Source organism: Corvus brachyrhynchos, unplaced genomic scaffold (genome assembly GCF_000691975.1).
Source record: "Corvus brachyrhynchos isolate BGI_N302 unplaced genomic scaffold, ASM69197v1 scaffold340, whole genome shotgun sequence".
NCBI lineage: Eukaryota > Metazoa > Chordata > Aves > Passeriformes > Corvidae > Corvus > Corvus brachyrhynchos.
The window spans coordinates 240,349-257,446 of record NW_008235987.1 but is presented as its reverse complement, the minus strand read 5'-3'; the positions used below and the strand labels follow the sequence as shown (position 1 = coordinate 257,446).

Sequence of the window (17,098 nt, the reverse complement as noted above, 5' to 3'; positions counted from 1 at the left end):
AGCCCGCGCGGTGTCCAGGGCCTGGCGGAGTCCGCAGCGGGCGGTGGGGGTGGGTGCGAGGAGTCGGGGCACACACTAACCTCTGTTCAGGTCGGTTCCTCCCGGTGTCCCTATGCCACGTTCCTTTCGCTGCTGGGACAGACGGCGAGGCCCCATGTTGCTGCCATGGGACGCCTCATCCAGGTCACAGACCGGCAACGCCTGTCTCCCCTCTTACCTGGGGGTCTGACCCTCTGCTTTTATGGTGTCTTAATTGAGAGGTCATTTATTTGTCATTTGTCTGAATAGCACTAAAAAAGGAGAGTACTTTGGTATTTCACTAGGCTCGGTTATGTAGTCGGTTGCTGTTTATCTCTTTAAAACATTTAAAGGAAGAACATAGATTTGGATATCTTCTCTGTAACCTCTACAAACTGCAGCTGTTCTGGTGTGCAGAAGAGCTTTTGTTGATGGTGCTTTTATATTTACCAATTGTTCATTATTGAATCATTTTTTATGGCTTCTAGTCAGTCTCCTGGGAATTCTCTTGCACAATACCTGAACTTTGTATTGCTCATAGGCTCTGTTCCCCTTCAGGTTTCAGAGGAATGTTTTGGACCTGTCCTTGCAGTGGAGATTTGCTAGGCTGCCCAACAATGCCAAACTGGAGATGGTGCCAGTCACTAACAGAGCAGGAGTTGGAACCACGGTATGTTCATTTATGCAATGTGACCTGATCTGTTCATTTATCAGTTGTGCTGATATGATCCCATCAGATTTAATGAGCAAGGGCACAGGTTGGTGTGGCCATGCTTGTGTCAGAGACCTGCCGAAGACTGGTTGAAGTGCAGTGGAAAATGGTAATTAAGTACCTGAAAGTCTTTGCTTAGAGTCTGCATGAGCATGGGGTACCAGCTGTGCTGGAGGACGGGATGGTTTGGGGAACTGAAAAACTAGTAGTCATGGATAGCTAAGAAGTTAAACATCAGTGATTACTAACTCAGTTCCCTTTCCTAACTTCTGTTTCAGTTGCTGTTGTCCAGCTCTGGATTTTGACTAAATCTCAGACTCTTACAGAATCTTCTTTTACTGCTTTCCTAGCATTGGTGTTCGTGGCATGTTTACACAGCTTTAGAGCCTTTCATTACATGTTCTGAGTTCAGCAGTGGCCAAATGTCCCTATTTAGTATCATTTGCAAAGGGCTTATGGATGCTGTTTTCTCTAGAAATTATGGCCATGTTTAGGAGTGTAAAAATCTTCTGTACGTATCCCTGTGGCTGGAGGCATAACTTTTCAAGCGATGCATAGATGTTATTGAGTGTGAACTTTTCATGTTGTAAAAATGATGTGTGGTCTTACTTAAGTAGCCTGGGAATGAAAACTTGTCTATCACTAACAGTCATCTTGCTATTTATTAACTTCCTCATAGGGAGTTTCTCAAGTTTCATCGAAGTTGCAGGTCTGTTGGTGCTGATCTCTTAATGTCTGTCAGCCAAGCAGTGTTAGAGGTGTTTGTTATAGGCAGTTGCTCTAACTGGCACAGAGAGAAACTGCTAAGTTGAAAAGTGAACTTTGTGGTGTGAGAAGGCTTTGGAATCTCTGCTCTAGTTCACTGTGTAATGTAGTTTTGGGGGTTGCTGATGTTCATATTTTTCTCTGTAAAACCCCTCTGTTCTTTGTTTTGGCACTAATGCCTTTTTTTCTAATTTTGGGGTAGAAAGACATTTGTGCTTCAAATGACATCTTTACTTAAAAAAATACCACAAACCAGTAGCATCTGCTTAAAATTTTCAGTGAAATGTTGTGGTGGAATGGAGTTTGTCTTCCAGAGAAGAGTGTTTCTCTTGAAATGGTGCAGTGACGACTATCTGATATTTGCATCCAGTTTGGGAGGTACTGAAGGAAAACAGTGATTTTTATTTGTTTTCCCTGAAGTTACATTATGAGAAAGGGCAAGAAGGACTGTGCACTGTAGGAGAGGGGTTATAGTGTGGAATAGTTACTTTAGATCACAAAAGAGAAGAGCTAGTAGAAGCATAAGTTGTTACTATTCAGTTGCAGTTCAGCAGAACAATCTACAGAAGTGAGGCTTCCCTAGGAGTGCTGGCTGCTGTGTCATGGAGGTGAGAAGATGCAGCAAATGCACACGTGAAAAGCAGAGTCTAAACAGAATCCCTGCCCCACAAACTTGAGCAGATTTAAAAAGAATTCCCTGCGACAGGGAGTATGTGTTAAAAAATAGGGAATTTTATAACAGCTAGGTGACTGTGACTGGGGTGTAGTGGCAGTGGTGATGCACTCAGTCATGCTGGCTGGGTGCAGTAATGTTGGGATGAATTTGATTCTGTGTCTTTTGTTATTGTATGTTCTATTAAGATTATGTTTGTAGAAGTAGGTGTGCTTTCCTGTAGTGACAGCAGTTACCCTAGAGACAGAATACAGGTTTTGATAAATCATGAGTTTGTTCAGCAAATCTGATGTTTTAAAAATAGAAAGCTTTTGGATTTGCCTTTGCATGTGGAAAACATTGTTTCCTGTAAGACAGTTCTTTAGTGAAAAATTGAACAAATTCCCTTTGTGATGGCAGGTGATGCAGGAGCACTATCAGTACAGCTCTGGTGTTAAAGTTGTCAGCCTCTTGTTTAAATATTTGTAAACTTAGACAATAATTTGCACTGGTTGCTATTATTTTATGTAGCCCCTGGGGTTTTCGAAGAGACTTTTCTAATGGACTGAATAAGACTTTCGTGACATGTTTAGCTTTGAACTGTTGCCCAAAACCTGATGCAACTGGTAGTCTGAATTTCTGGGCTGGTTTCTTACAGAATGGTGATGTCAGCTGTCATCGCTCTGCTGTAGCTGAGAATAATCTAAGGCTTGTCTTCCGTGTAGGAGAAACCATGAGGTTGTGTTAATGGTGGGATGAAACGACATTGTACTGTCGGCTCATTGTTAATTATGCCACTGTTTCCTTTATGTAGAAAAATTCCTGTCTCCAGCAGATCAGCATTTGCAGTCCTGTGAGGACTGGTGGGAGCCAGGGCAGATGACAAACATATTCCTCCATGCAAATCACAGTAGATTGCTGGAATGTGTCTCTATCCCATCTCTCTGTAGCCCCTGCCCTCATGCTTGCACACACATCTTACACTCAGTGAGAGGCTACACTGAGAGTGTTAGGGACACATGAAAACACAGAATGAAAGAAAGTGCCTGTGGCTGTCTTGGGCTAATGTCCTTCTCAGGCTTTGGAATAAGGTCAGTTTTTGTGGACTTCTGAAAACTAAAGTTGACTGGAGAAACCAGGTTCTATCTAGTGGCTACAGGATTTTTTATGATTTTTCTTTAGACACGTGAGCTAATTGGGAAAACATTCTGAAAAAGGCAGAATATTCTCTAAAAGGTAAAGATAACACTTAAAGTGCTCTGCCATTCTCTATTGCTTGGTCAGCTGCTAGACTTTTCCCTTGGGACAATCAGGAGTTCGAAGGATCAACCCCAGCATGTGTTCACTTTAGAAATGCCTCGGATTTTTTTCCTTTTTTTTGGGTGGGGGGGAGAGGTCGGGAAGCAATTCTCTGAAGTTTATGTGGCACCTGCTAATGAATGTGGGTATTCGCATTCCAGGTTGGAAAAGACCTGTTAAAATCAGCAGCTGGCTGGCCCTTGCATTTTTCTGCAGGTGTTCAAGAATTTGATAATTTAACATCCAGAATTATCGTTGAGATTTTTTGCTACTTCACTCTTAAATTGTATGTCAAAATTTGGTGGTTAGGAAGCATTAGTGAGTTGCAAATTACAAATGTCATTTCTTTGGACTTGTAACGGTTATTTAGGCCTTCAGTAATGCAGGGATAGATGGGGACTGTGTTCATTGTTTCTGTGTGTGGATGTGCAAGTAAACTGTTTTGTCCCAGGGAAGTTGTTCTGGAAAGGGATGCTGAAGTGGACAAAGCTCTGTGTTGGTGTTTTAGATGGTGCAGCTGCATCAGTCATGTCTGGGTTATTGGAATTTGTTTTATGTAGCTGTGAAGACCCTTACTGTAAAGTTTTGTCTGGTATAAAACAGAACACCTCCGTTGCTCATGATGACACATTATGTGGGATGTTTGCATTGGCTTTTCTCTGAATATGTTCCAGTTCAAGATGTGGCAGGGGAGAGGGACCCATGAAAGCTGATTAGTATTCCAGGACGGGCTCTGCCATGCTCAGGAGCTGTTCATCCCAACGAACAGGAATTCAGGCCAGAATGTTTGCATGGATGAACAAGGACCACTGAAATATTTTTAAAAGTTGTGAAGAAAAATAAGTTTTCATTCAATTTTCAGATGAATTCAGTGTGGTGTTCCTATAGGTTCGGATAGCATTACAGCTGGAGGATGGCTCCCGTTTGCAAGACAGCTTCCTCTGCCAACAGACCTTGTGGGAACTTCTCAACCATTTTGCAAAGATCAGGTGAGCAATGCAGTGAGAAAATACTTGTTTGGATGGATCTCTGCATGGCGCTAATTACTTGTTACGGTGACCCAGCTAAATCCTTCAGATTTGTAGAATTTGCGTTTATTTGACTGGGATTTCTCCTTTATAACAGAGATGTTTGCATTTTCCTTGCTCTTTCAGATTTCTTTCAGACACTCCATAGTTTCATTACTATTTTTTAATCTGGGAGTAGCACTCCTGATTCAGGGCATAAACTGGTAACAAACTCCTAAAGCTGTGAAGATACTGGGATATGTTGCACCACCTTCCTTTCACACAAACCTGTTTGAAGTCAAGTTACTGCCAGAGGTGAGGTGTTAGCCTGGATGATCTTGATCCCCAGTATTTCTGTGCTGCCATTCCCTGTAGTGTAGTGGGTTCTTATGGGTTGCTGTTGCTTTCGAGGCTTGCTGTTGTGCATGTTCTTCAAGGAAATCTGGAGCTCTCAGCAGGTTAACGTGGACTCTTCAAAAGACTGATTAGATCCTGTTTAAATGGAAGAATTTCTGGTTCTACATTTATTGAATATGTACATGGGTTAGAAATCTTATTATTTTAGTGCAGTCTACATTGAGTGCTACCTCTTGTCTTTAGTTTTGATTTTAAAAGGCTGTATTGTTTTGAAATGTCAAGCTAATAAACTTTTCTCAAAGAAAGGCACTTCTTTCCTATTTCTCATGGTTTGGAAGAGGAAGCCTTGGAGCTGTGACAACCATTCCGTTTTTAATCATGGACCAGGTCTACAATGTGACATTTATTCCTAAGCGAAGGAACAGTATTCATGTAAATGCTAGCAATGAAAGAATTAGTTTTCTTTTAATCGAGGAAAGAGGTAGGACAAAAACCACAGGTATAATTTTCCTGAGTGTTTTAAGTCCCCTCTTGTCCCTTGGTACACCCTGTGTGCCCTCTGTGAGGAGAGGAGTGCCTGTTGCAGTTTGGGGACTGGTAGACTGGTGGGGGGTAGTAATTACTGACAGTGACAAATAACCTCTGTGTGGCTTTTTCACATATTAGTTGATTATTTCTTTGGTTTAAATTTTGAGCTTTTTATATAATTGGTTACGGGTCATTGTATTACTACTCGTTAATATACATGTGGCTCTTCTTAAGCTTCTAGCTGCTGCAGTGTGCTAAGCATTCATAACTTCAGTTCAGAACACAGCTGCTCTTTTCTGCCCTCTGGGAGCTGAGTTCAGATGTTTGGATGGACTTTGCAAACTTGATTAAGTTCAACAGGCAGCAAAGGTGCTGTGTGTGATTTAGTCACAGGACAAGCTTGGTCTACAGCTATCCATATGGATTTCATGGTCTGAGTTGCTGTTCAGTGTATTTTGATTCAGTTGGCTAACTAGTCAGCTAATTGTTGATGTTTGCTGAATCCTTCCTTGGACTTTCCAACTGGAGATGTTTTCCTGGAATGCTCAGCTGCTCTAAGTGCGTGAGGGGAAGTATTCTAAATCCACTGGAATTTCCCCTGGGTTTCCAGCATCAATCTTGGCTAATTGGGTCTGAAGAAGGTCTGGAAGCTATTGTAGGGCTGCTCCTCCTCTCAGCGTGCGGCAGTCCTTGCACAAGATGTTTACAGGCCCTGTCAGATCACTACATGAAGGAATCTAATCTGCTTGCCGTTCCCCCTCTGAAGAGCAGCACATCAAAGAGAGGACAGTATGTTTGATGTGTGTGCTTGCCTCAGTGGGTGCATGTAATGGATTAGCAGCAGCTGGAGGAGGAGCCTGCTGCTTCCAAGAGTTAGACAAAAATAAGTCTCTGGGGATCTTTGCCTGGAGTCTGTGCTGCAGAGGCTGGTTGAGGGCACAGTGTTGTCTGCCCTATGAGTGTGAAGCCTGCATTTCTATCTCCCACTCTTGCCTGCCTTGCAGCTTCAGCAGCTTTATGGGCTGTTGTCCATAGAGCAATTGCACTTTGGGCACTTAAGAGACATCTTTGATAGCCATTATGATTCAGCAGCTTTATGGGCTGTTGTCCATAGAGCAATTGCACTTTGGGCACTTAAGAGACATCTTTGATAGTCATTATGATTCTTCACTGCTTCTATGGGGTCATTCATTCGGTTCAGATATTTTCCATACGTTTTTCGAAGATTCTTCAAAGAGTTGCTTAGATTGAAGTGGAAAGCAGTTTTTGGAAAAGTGAGTGAAACTGGATTCTGTAAGTCAAACTGGCTTCCTCTCCTATTGATCTTTGGTGAGGACGTGTTCCGTTGTGCCTCAGATTTTCTTCCCCTAGCTGGTTGTCATCCACCTTTCCTGACAGACAGCAGCTTGAGGTTCAAGCTTTTATTCCCTGGGCTGTTCTGTCTGCCTTTTCTGTGATTCTGTACCGTTTCTCTGTGTCTCATCAGTCCTATATCTTTTGTGCACCGTTATTGAGGATTCCTTGAGGTATACAGCTAATCTTAATTGGAAGCAAAACCTATTGAAAATAAGGTGGGGATGAGTATCTCTCCTGGATTGTCTGGAGAAGTCTGAGTGCAATAACTTGCTATGGTGTGCTAAGGGCAGTCTCTGGTGGTCTTTTGTTCCAGTTCTCCAGTTGAGAAAAGATTTTTTTTTTTCTGCCTTTCATCATCAGGCATTGATCTTGGGAATTTCCTCAGGTACTGCTGCCAGAGGAACAGTGGAGATTGGAGCCTGGGTCTTATATCACAAGACAATCTTCTTTTGTATGAGAAACTTAATCTCTTGGTTCCTGCAGAGCATTGTGTAGTGCTTTTTGTCCCTGAAAGAGAATAACTAATTGTAGAATCACAGATGGAGGCAGACCTATTCTAGTATTGGTTTGGTTGCTCACCTTGAGTCAGAGAGTTAACTGTATTTCATAATCTGAAGTTTGCGTATAGTATTTTGGATGCTCTGGTGTCTGTTGCTTTCTGCACAATGGGATTTGTTGTAGTGGCTGGAAGAAGTGTTCTGAAATAGTGGTCTTACAGTCTTGGTACTATAAACTCCTTGGAATATGTTGCAACTGGTCTGGAAGTAGTTCTCAGCTGCTGACTTTCCTAAAATAGACCTGACCCTCAGGACTGGTTTCATAGCTTGCTCTATTTGGATTTGCTCTACCTCTGGGTTTCATTGTGACTCACCTTGTCCCATACCACTGTGCTTTGCAAGCTTTTAACCATTTGATCAAGATGGCATATAGACTGCTACAATTAAACCAAACAGACCTCTCAGTTCTGGTTTGTGCTTAACAGGTTTGCTCCCTCACATCCTTCAGCTGGAAATCCTTGATGTCCTCTGGCTCTTGAGAATTACTCAAAGATTGAGTATCATAATTTTCCGGTGGCTGTCTCGATCCTGAGTGGCTTCTGGTTTCACTTACTCATTGTGGCTGAGTTTTGAGTCTAAGTGTAAATGTCCTTGATGAATTTTCATGGACTTTAATGGCTATTTCCCTTCATTTTCTACTTCATAGGCTGGTTACCTCCCTCTCAGTTCAGTTTCTTTTGTCACTTACGCTGGGCTAAATATATATGTGTTACAGTATGGTGTAATACTTCGATTGTATATATATTCTTCTAATCAGCTGCTCTAGGAAACATTTTGGATGTAGCAGAAAGACTGAGATAATGTTGACAAAGCTGTTGTTGTTAAGTAGCTGTGAAAATGATGACACTCATTTGAAGGTTAATTGGAACCACTGCATTGAGAGCAGAAGACCTGTTTGGTTATGCAGACTCTGGTCTTCTGCTGGGCAAGCAGGTTGCTAAAGTACAAAGAGTTATTTCCTTGTTACCAGAACAGAAGAATGTTATCCGTGTCCTAAGGTGGTCTTTCCCTGCTGGCTGGGTATATTGCATGCCTGTTTGTGGAGTTCTCAGCTCTTCTAGCAGCAGCAGTCAGTGTGGCCACAGCACAGACAGACCATGTAATGTACAGTCACTTCAGAACCAGACGCTTGATTGACTGAGTGGATTTCAACTGTTACTTAAGGGATCCTTTTCCTACATAAATCCTTGAGATAACTTTGTTTCTGGTAATACTGCATCCAAAATAGAAATGTTTAAATCATGTGATGCTGAAGGCACAATGTTTTAAGTGGTGGGACTCTGTTCATTAAACTCCTTTCCAGGAAAAGTCAGAATGCAGCCAGCATTGATCACTGACATCGTGTTCTTAGAGTTATATCCTGATCCATGCCCCAGGTACGATGCTCACAAATTTAGGGACAAGATAGAGAATGTACCCTGAATGTACAAGTATAGGTGTAAGTGATGTACTAGATAGAAGCAGTCTGAGTTTCTGCTTAAATTTTGTGACACTTGATGAATGCTAAGTTGATCAATGTTTTGCAGATGTATTTAGGAGGAAGTGCGGCTATTACTGCTACTGGGGAATTACAAACAATGCAGAGTAGTGTGAAGTAGAAATACCTTTCCAAAACTTCTAATTTTCAGTGAAAACTACTGGATTTTTTTTTCAGGCTGCCAGGGTCCTGCAGGTTTTGGTTTTTCCTGTGAAGTTCACTGCAGGGACTAAAATCTGGTGGCTGAAGAGACAGCTAAGTGGAAGTGTTCACATAATGCTGTAAGTCAGTCATTTGCAAAGCTCCTTAGATGTTCAATAACGAACACTTGGTGTAGTCAGGCATAAAATGGCAAGCTGACTTTGGGAACTGGCTCCAGAGGCCTCAGGAGGTGAGCAAGGATGTGTCACGTTCCTGGGCTGCCGGGTGGATTTCCTTAGCTGCCTTGCAGAGAGGTGGCTTCTCTTTGACTCACAGGTGATGGGTGATGGTTTCCTGGTGGAGTGAGTGGAAAGCCATTCCCCCCACCAACCCCCCCTGCAACTGGATTGTAGAGAGCAGTAAGATGAAGGAAGTTTACCATGAGGAGGAGTTTCATCTGTTTTGTGTTTGATGAAAAACCGTTACAGTACGGATGGTACATACAGCTCTTTACCAAGGGATATCCTGGTGCAACTGCCAGGACAGGGAGTTTGAGACAGAATGTGCTAAGAAGAGCTACTGGGATGTAGGGAGAAGGATAAATCTCATCCGTTCTCATTGTGTAGATGGGGAGTATCCTGGGCAACATTCTCACCTTTTGTAGTTTTCCAGGCTGAGTTAGGCTGAAATGTCTGAATCTGAAACTTCTGAAAAAATGCTTGTGAGAATTCAGCCAGGTATATCTTTCCAAACCAGCACTGTCTTAGGGTGGGCGGTGTTTTCCTGGTCACCTCTTACCATTGGTAAGCGGTGCTTGGGGTGAGAAGCAAAGTATTCTCCATCTCATGTTTTACCACATTCTTCTCTACCACATTCAGTTTGAGTTTCACTTTGCTGAAAGTGGAGACCAACATGACAGAGTTTCTTCTCATGTTGAATCTAATGCTCTCACTGATTCCAGTGCTTCAGCATAATGTACTGGTTAATTCTGTAAGGCTTTTTACTTTTCTGTAGACATCTGAGGTTTTCATGCTGAAAGTGTCAATCATTTTTTTTTTCCCCTTTTGAAATCACATCATCTTGGCTGGTTGAGAACTGAGACTTGCTGTGATTGTCCTTCCCCTGTCTGTTTTTTGTGTTCGATCAAGCGAATACATAATAAAGCTTCTCTTACTGGAATACCTCAGAATTGCTTACCTAGAGGAAAATGGAAAGAGTAGCATCTTACTGTTTTTTCCCCATCTCAGTGATAAGGGTCCTTCACTTATGTCTTCCTCTGCAGATGGTCTGTTGGGACTTCGCGTCATGGCTCGTGTGTATCCTACATCACTGAAGTGCTTAAATATGGGTTGATTTTCACTTTGTCTACAGTGGCAGTCTTTCATTTGGCTTGGTCTCCAGAATCTGAAAGTCTGTGCTCTTCGTTTTTGTTTGTTTGTTTACTTTCTCTTTTCTTTTTTTAAAATGATACTAAGACAGGCAAGTTCTTTGTCCTTAGTTGATCTGCTTTAGAACAGTATTTCATTTTGTTTGTTGCTGTGCATATGTGAAAAGAAATGGACCTCTCCCCAGTGAAACTTCAGTCTAAACTGTAATGAGGTCTTTAATTTGCATTAAAAAGAGCAAGTATAACTAAGTAATGTTTCAGACTGGGTACTGAGGCACAAAAACAGTGATGAGCTTAAATTTATCTAGTAAGATCAGCTAATTTCAGAATTTACTTTACTTATTTCTTTTTTTCTTTTAAACTTTTAGGCTGTGTTTAAGAAAAAGTGAATGCATTGAAGCAAATTGTTTACCTAATGTCTAATAGTGATTCTGTGAACTATGAGGTGGTTATTGCTGGAGAAACATAGGTGACAGTGTTGCCAGCTGATTTCACTTTATACTGTTACTCTGCACTGGTTTTGGAGAGGGTAGGCTGTTCTGCAGATGCTGCAGTGTTTTGCTCTTTCTTGCAGGGAGTTGATGGAACAGCATGGTGAATTGTCTCCAGTCTGTATTTACATGCGAGATGAGGTAAGTCTGCAAAGGCCTCTCAACTGTCTCATGTCCCTAAAACATAAGAAAACTTAGCTATGCTTTCCGACCTGGAAAGTGTTTCTTTTGAACTTTCTTGAGGGGGAAAATAGAAAAATGTTGGTCTTTTCAAAGCATGACGTGTCTGTATGGAAAAAAGCTCTGTTGGCACATAACTTTGCGCCGCTGAGACCTCTGAGCCCATAAAATGAGCTCAATGACCTATTTGTGCTTTTCTTTCCAACTTCTTTTAAAACTTGAGTCAAAACAGTGTTTTCATTTTAATAAATATTTGCTTTTCTCTGTTTTGATCTTTTGCTATTAATGTTTTGTTAGGTATTTTGTATGGGGATATTATGGAATTTGCTCTCCCTAGCTGTCCCCTTTACTTCCCACTGACCTCTGTGGACAGATTGTCTTTATTCTGGAATAGGTCATTGCAGACGGACAGGAGGCGTATGTAAGGAAATCGTCTGTCTTGCAGCTCTGAGATGTTGCCTATTGTTCAACTTCTGACATAAAAGTAGCTTTGCTGTAGTTGGATCCCATTTGGATGTGTGTATGAGATGGAAATACATACAGGTCATCTTCCATTGAGATGTTCTAATAAGCTGTGAATTTGGTAAAACAGTACAGGTTGAAACAGATGGATTCAGGTCTGATTTCCAGCTGCAGGAGTGTGTTTTCACCTGTTTCTTGTATTGTGTGGTGTTTCTTTGGATACAGGCTTCTTTCTGTCAAGAGCTTTACATGCTCTCCTGGGGAATCAGAGGCCATAATTGCTCTCCTCTGATTTTGTTGCAGATATCAGGAAAAGATGCCCTGGAGAAGACAACACTGAAATCACTTGGCCTGACTGGAGGCAATGCCATTGTCAGGTTGGGAGAAGCAAAGCTCGGTTTCTTTATTTTTCCTTTCCACTCTGTTGCTGAATTTATTTTGTTTCAAGTACCAAAAGAGGAAGGGATAAAAAAAGAAAGTCACAAAAGAAGATTCCAAACGAAAACATCGCGGCACTCAGAAATTATTGCATTTGCCTGTTTATCTCAAACTGCTGCCCAGATGTGCTTCTCACAGCAGCAGATGCTGGCGCTGACCAGTCACGTGCAGATTAAAAGAGCTTGTTTGTTTGTTTCTTTTTTTCTTCCTCATTTGAGTGGAACAGACAATTCAAAGTTAAAAGTCTCTCTGAGAGGGCCATCAGCTACCACTTCGTTCTTCCCTGCTCTGGATCTCAGGCACTTAACTTCCAGTCCCTGCAGGCCCTGCTGGCTGTTGGGGGGTGAGCTGGGGTCAGAGACAACCTTTCTGTGATCTCCTGGCCAGCTCCTTGCAGTATATACAGGAGGCAGGAGTGATTAGAAGCTATGCTTTACAACTGACTGCTGTTTTTCTCTGGAAGGCAGTTTTCTTCTAGAGGAGCGGGTCCCTGTTCTGTTATTTTGCACAACCCCCTGACCCTCTACCCCACACTTCACAGCAACTGGACCTTGTTCTCTGTAGGCATCTGGAAGAAGAAAGTTGTTAAATCAGGGTGTATTTAAGTCAGCTGTTGTCTTTGTGTTGTGGACACACTAAGAACAGGGAGGACAGTACTTTTAGGATTATGATTTTATTTTTATTCCTTTTGGTGTCTTTAAGAGTTGTCATGAAGAAATGCAGTTCATCTGGTGGAGAGGAAGCTGTGGGTGCCACGGTACCTTGTAATGAGCCAACAGTGAGGCGAGGCTCTATGGAGGAAGCAGTGGATGTGCCCCTACCTCAAGCACACACATTTCCAAAGGACTTGGACCACAGGGATGTGGCCATATCTTTAAACAGCTGCACACACAAGCAAGACTCGATCAAAGAATCTCATGCTAGCTTGGAGGAGCTGTGGCTTTCCCCAGAGCCTGAGCCTACCCCATTTGCCCCTTTTTTTGGAGATGGAGAGCATCTGGGGCACTCTCCTGTAGCTGTACCGTCTTCAAAGCTGCCAACAACTTTTTCCAGCCCTGGAGGCCCTTCTAAGCCAAAGAAGTCTAAGAACAGCCAAGAACTGCAAAAGGAGCAAGAACAGGTAAGGGAAAATGTGTTTGCAATTTGGGCAACAAGGGATTTTTTTTAATCCTGCCTTGCCTGAGGCTGCGCTCCCATGAGGAAAAAGATGTTTCCAGATTTAGGACTTTTTCCCCTTGTTACAGGATTAGGTGCCTTGATGACATACAGTTCTGCCTGAGTTCAAAAAGGAAGTAGGAAATATAAAGGATGTGAGTTGAAGAATTTGCTGTCCAAAGGCAAGCAAAACTTTGAATCTTTAGGTATCTTGATGAATAGTTCAAATAGAGGCAACACAGCTGCATTAAATCACAGTCCAGAAGATCCTACACCTCAGTCTCTCAAGATTTCAGGAACAAATGCCCACTTTGTTACCTGAGCCCTGAGACTTAATTTTCTTAGTATTGCAGATGAAGCAGAAACATTCCATCCTTTTCCTTCTGTATTTCTGCTTGCTTATAGAAGTGTTTTCTGTCTTAATCTAAAATATCCCGCTTCTTAAATAGTCTGCCTCTCTCTTAACTATTTTTTAGAAAGATAAATTGCACATCTCACCATTGCTGGTGTCTCTGAAGTAAAACCGTTTGTTAAAATTAAAAGAGCTTGAGCCATGTTGAGATTCCAGAACTGATGGCTGAAGAGTGCTGTGATGCCATCCCAGAGTGACCTGGGAATGATGTGAAATGTGCTTTCTGTAGGGCAGCTGTATGAAATTGAATGCCTTCAGGAAGGTTGGGTATGTCTGGCAAGTAGCCTAGCATGAAGTACAGGACCATTCAGTTAATAACTTACTCCTTGTTATTATGCACTGAGAGTTTCCCATTCTGGATTATCAGTGAGCAGCTCTTTTCTTGCTTCTTTGGCTCATCACTGCGGCTGGCTTTCATGTTCAGAGATCCCCTTTGTTGTTTCTGACTCTTTGGTACCTCCTAGAGTTGGACGTTTGAATCTCCTCTGGTCTGATCCAGCCAGGATTGAACAGTAGGAGGCTATAAGTAGAAAGAAAGGATGCCTGGGGAGCTTCAAAGGGAGCTTAGTCCAGGAGGAATTTAGCAAGACGGTGGATGCTTTCATGGTGATGTAGAGACTCTACCTTAGTTGACTTCTTTGTGGTTGCAGTCTATTTTTGATGAGTTCTGAATTGTTTAGGAACAGAAGCCAGACCCTGGAAGGACTCTGGAGCAGTTATGAACTGCACAAGTAGCAGAAAGAGGCCATGCCAACCTGCAGTGGTGAATATTTCAGTGTATTAGAAACACGTTTGGGTCTGTCTCATCAGTGTTATTTAACCTTTTGGAGCAGACCCTGAGCATGGAGAATTAAACAGTAGGCTGGGTGATTTGTCCAGTCTCATGTGTTGCTTGCTTCAGTTGCCCTCTCATGTATGAGGGATTTGGAAAGGAGGAGTTTCCACTGTGTCTGGCTAGGGAGGAGAAGTGCAAGGGTTTGTGGTAGTATCCTTCACCAGTCTTGCTGCCCACACTTCTCTGTGCACTGGTGGGAGAGGCAGAACTCCATCATTTCACTGACTTCACAGCCTGATGTGGAGCTGTGCTTTTTGGGCATGGGCTGAGTGGTGGTGACTGAAAGATTCACATGAACCAATGTCTTTCTCAGAATCACAGTCCAGTTCAAACCACTTCTGGAGCCAGCCGCCCTTCCTGTCTGAGAGCAGCTTTTGAAGCAGCTGCAGATTCTGTTGGGGGAGTTGTGTCCTTGTGTTAAACAGCATGTGATTTTGACGGCTGCTTTCAAGCCCTTTGATCTCTGGTACTTTTGCTGCTGATTGATTACATTTTGTTCCCTCCTCCACTCCTGCCATCTTCCACTCTCCTCCCAGCGGCAACAGCCAAGTAGGGCTAGCCACATGGCATCTGCTTTTTGTCCCTTTTCAGTCCTGAGGAAAAAAAACCCAAAACAAAACAAATTATTTTTAAACATCAAAGGTCCATTTTTGTAAAAGAATCTTCCCATTAATGCTTTGCCTGTGTGTGGTTTTTGAAGCTGAAGAGAGGCTGGATAAAATCTGTGCCAGCATCCCTTCGTTTCTTGGGCTAAAGATGGTTTACAGACAGCTGCAAGCTGACTTTGATGTCAGAATGTTAATTATTAGAAGGTAACTTTAAACCGGATTCACCATGAGATTAGAGCTCCCAGAGGTGGTGGGGAGGAAGTGGGTCTCTGGGGAGAACTTGCTGCTGTGGAAAGCACAATAGCCACTATTTCACTTAAATCAGAAGAGTTTTCCTCAGCTTACCTGCTTCCTTGGGTCCAGGATGGTGACCACAGAGTGAACTGTATTCTTCCTGACACCTGGCTTTGTCACATAGACTGCACTTATGTAGATGCTGCTGTGAACATACGGCTTCAGCCTCATGGTGAAAAGTGCCTAACATCTCGGCTTTGGTAGAAGAATAGACTTTGAAGAAGGGGGGTGCCAAACCATAGCACAGCATCTTTAGCTCCTGGAAGAAGTAGGACAGAATTATCACAGCTTGCTTTCCTCCAGTTTACATAATGGAAAGTAGAATGTCCATGTGGTGGCCATTTATTGTTACAGGAGATGGTTATCTTTCATCACAGTTGCAGAAAACACCGTCTGTGCAGTGGGCTGGGAAGTGGGTTAGTATTCCTGGAGCCTCTTTTGTAATCATTGTGGGAAGTTAGTTTATGGATTTTGTCTGCGCTTTAGGACTGTTGGAGCCCACAGCAATGAAGAGGAGTGAACACTTAGGACTGGAATATGTGTCTGCCTTGTGCCATCTCGTGGTTCCCAGTGCCTTGGCAGATGCCATTAGCTGTCACCATAATTTGGATGGGGGCTGGCCCTTTCCCTGGGGAATCCCACTGCTGTTGGGATTAACTAAAGTCCTTTTTGGAGCCAATACTAAATGGTAACTTTAGGATTTGCTAATGCAGACTCTTGAATTCTCTCCATTGTATCCCAGCACCCTTCACAACATGCCATAGGATATGCCTCCTCAGTCTTTTGGGTTTGGGTTTTTTCAGAAGACGTCTATTTTCACTTCATATTTAGAATGAAATGAAACTCAAGCCTGTTTGAGGAGATTAAAATATACCTGGTTCTTGGGGAGGTCTGATTAATTCTCCTCTGGCCTCTGATGTAGATGTGTCCTAACTGGAGCAGCAGTGGGCAGTGGTCGGGATCACGCTGCAGCCTGCTCCTTCCCAGCAGATGGTCCTGGGCACTTGGGGTCCTTCCTGCAGCGCTGGGCACCCCCCACCCCGTCCGGGGCCTGGGGAAAGCTGCAATCAGGCTCCTTTACCCGCTCGTTAGGGCTGACCCCGCTCAACTTTCTAAAAGTAGCCAAAGGTCCCACCCACATAACCTCGATCTTTTAATTTCTCAAATTACCCTTTAGTGCCCACAAGTAGGGTGAACATTGCCTTGTAATTTGTGTTGTGCTTTAGACAATTGAGAAGACTCCTGTTCCCAAGTGGCCAGTGCCTGGGGGAGGGGTGAGTGGATGGAGGGAGGACATCTGAGTGTTAATTAGGATTGGAAAGAGGTTGTGAGGGAATGAGGGGAGAAGAAATGGACAGCAGGTTCATTCGAAGAGCCTGTGGCCTTTTTAAGATGGCAGCTGACTAGGAAGAAATGCTGGATTAACTACTGAAATTGTTGTTCCTGTGAGCCTCTTCAGCCACGAGCTGTGTCCTCCCTGCATCTCCTGTAGCCTTCAGTATGCTGTTCTCTATGTTTGCAAGCTTTGTTCCTTTAAACAGTTTTGGAATTTAGAAAGTTTGACTTGTTTGAGAGCCAGGAGGTGTAACTGCCTCTCATGTACTTGACTCTGGTTGTGGTTTGTATTCATAGGCAGGCACAGCTGCTGCTTTGGGTGCAAGAGAGAGTAGCCAGCATGTAACCTTTCCTGAGGAGGGATCCATTAAGGTCCTGCTGTCTGCAGAGGTGGCAAATGCTCTTGATCTAAGTGGTTGGGGCTCCGGTTTAGGTTTTTTAGGGCATTTTGGGTCTTGGTATTAGCCTGGTTTGTTTTGTTTTTTTCATAACTGCAACAACAGTTCTAGTCTAGGCCCAGTTGTACTGGAAGGTTTGCCGTCATGACGTCCAGCTCTGCGCTCTCGAGGCCAGGGGAGCAGGCAGCCAGGTTCTCTGTGCCCGGATGGGTAGGTGAGAGGGATGTCTGTGTG

General features: G+C 43.1%; 1 protein-coding gene across 2 annotated transcripts in view; it reads left to right on the top strand.

The window, feature by feature from the left end:
• Positions 1–576: 576 nt before the first annotated feature.
• The window catches only part of ASPSCR1 (ASPSCR1, UBX domain containing tether for SLC2A4), a 36,676-nt gene continuing 20,154 nt past the window's right edge, over positions 577–17,098 (top strand). The window contains exons 1-5 of one of the 2 annotated variants that reach the window (XM_008630856.2): positions 577–688; positions 4,335–4,435; positions 10,831–10,888; positions 11,693–11,766; positions 12,530–12,947. In XM_008630856.2, coding sequence (XP_008629078.1) covers positions 650–688; positions 4,335–4,435; positions 10,831–10,888; positions 11,693–11,766; positions 12,530–12,947 — 690 coding nt within the window. In that variant the 5' untranslated portion in view covers positions 577–649. Of the gene's footprint in view, positions 689–4,334; positions 4,436–4,600; positions 4,769–10,830; positions 10,889–11,692; positions 11,767–12,529; positions 12,948–17,098 lie in introns of those variants that run through there. The other variant, XM_017729846.1, reaches the window with a different exon arrangement.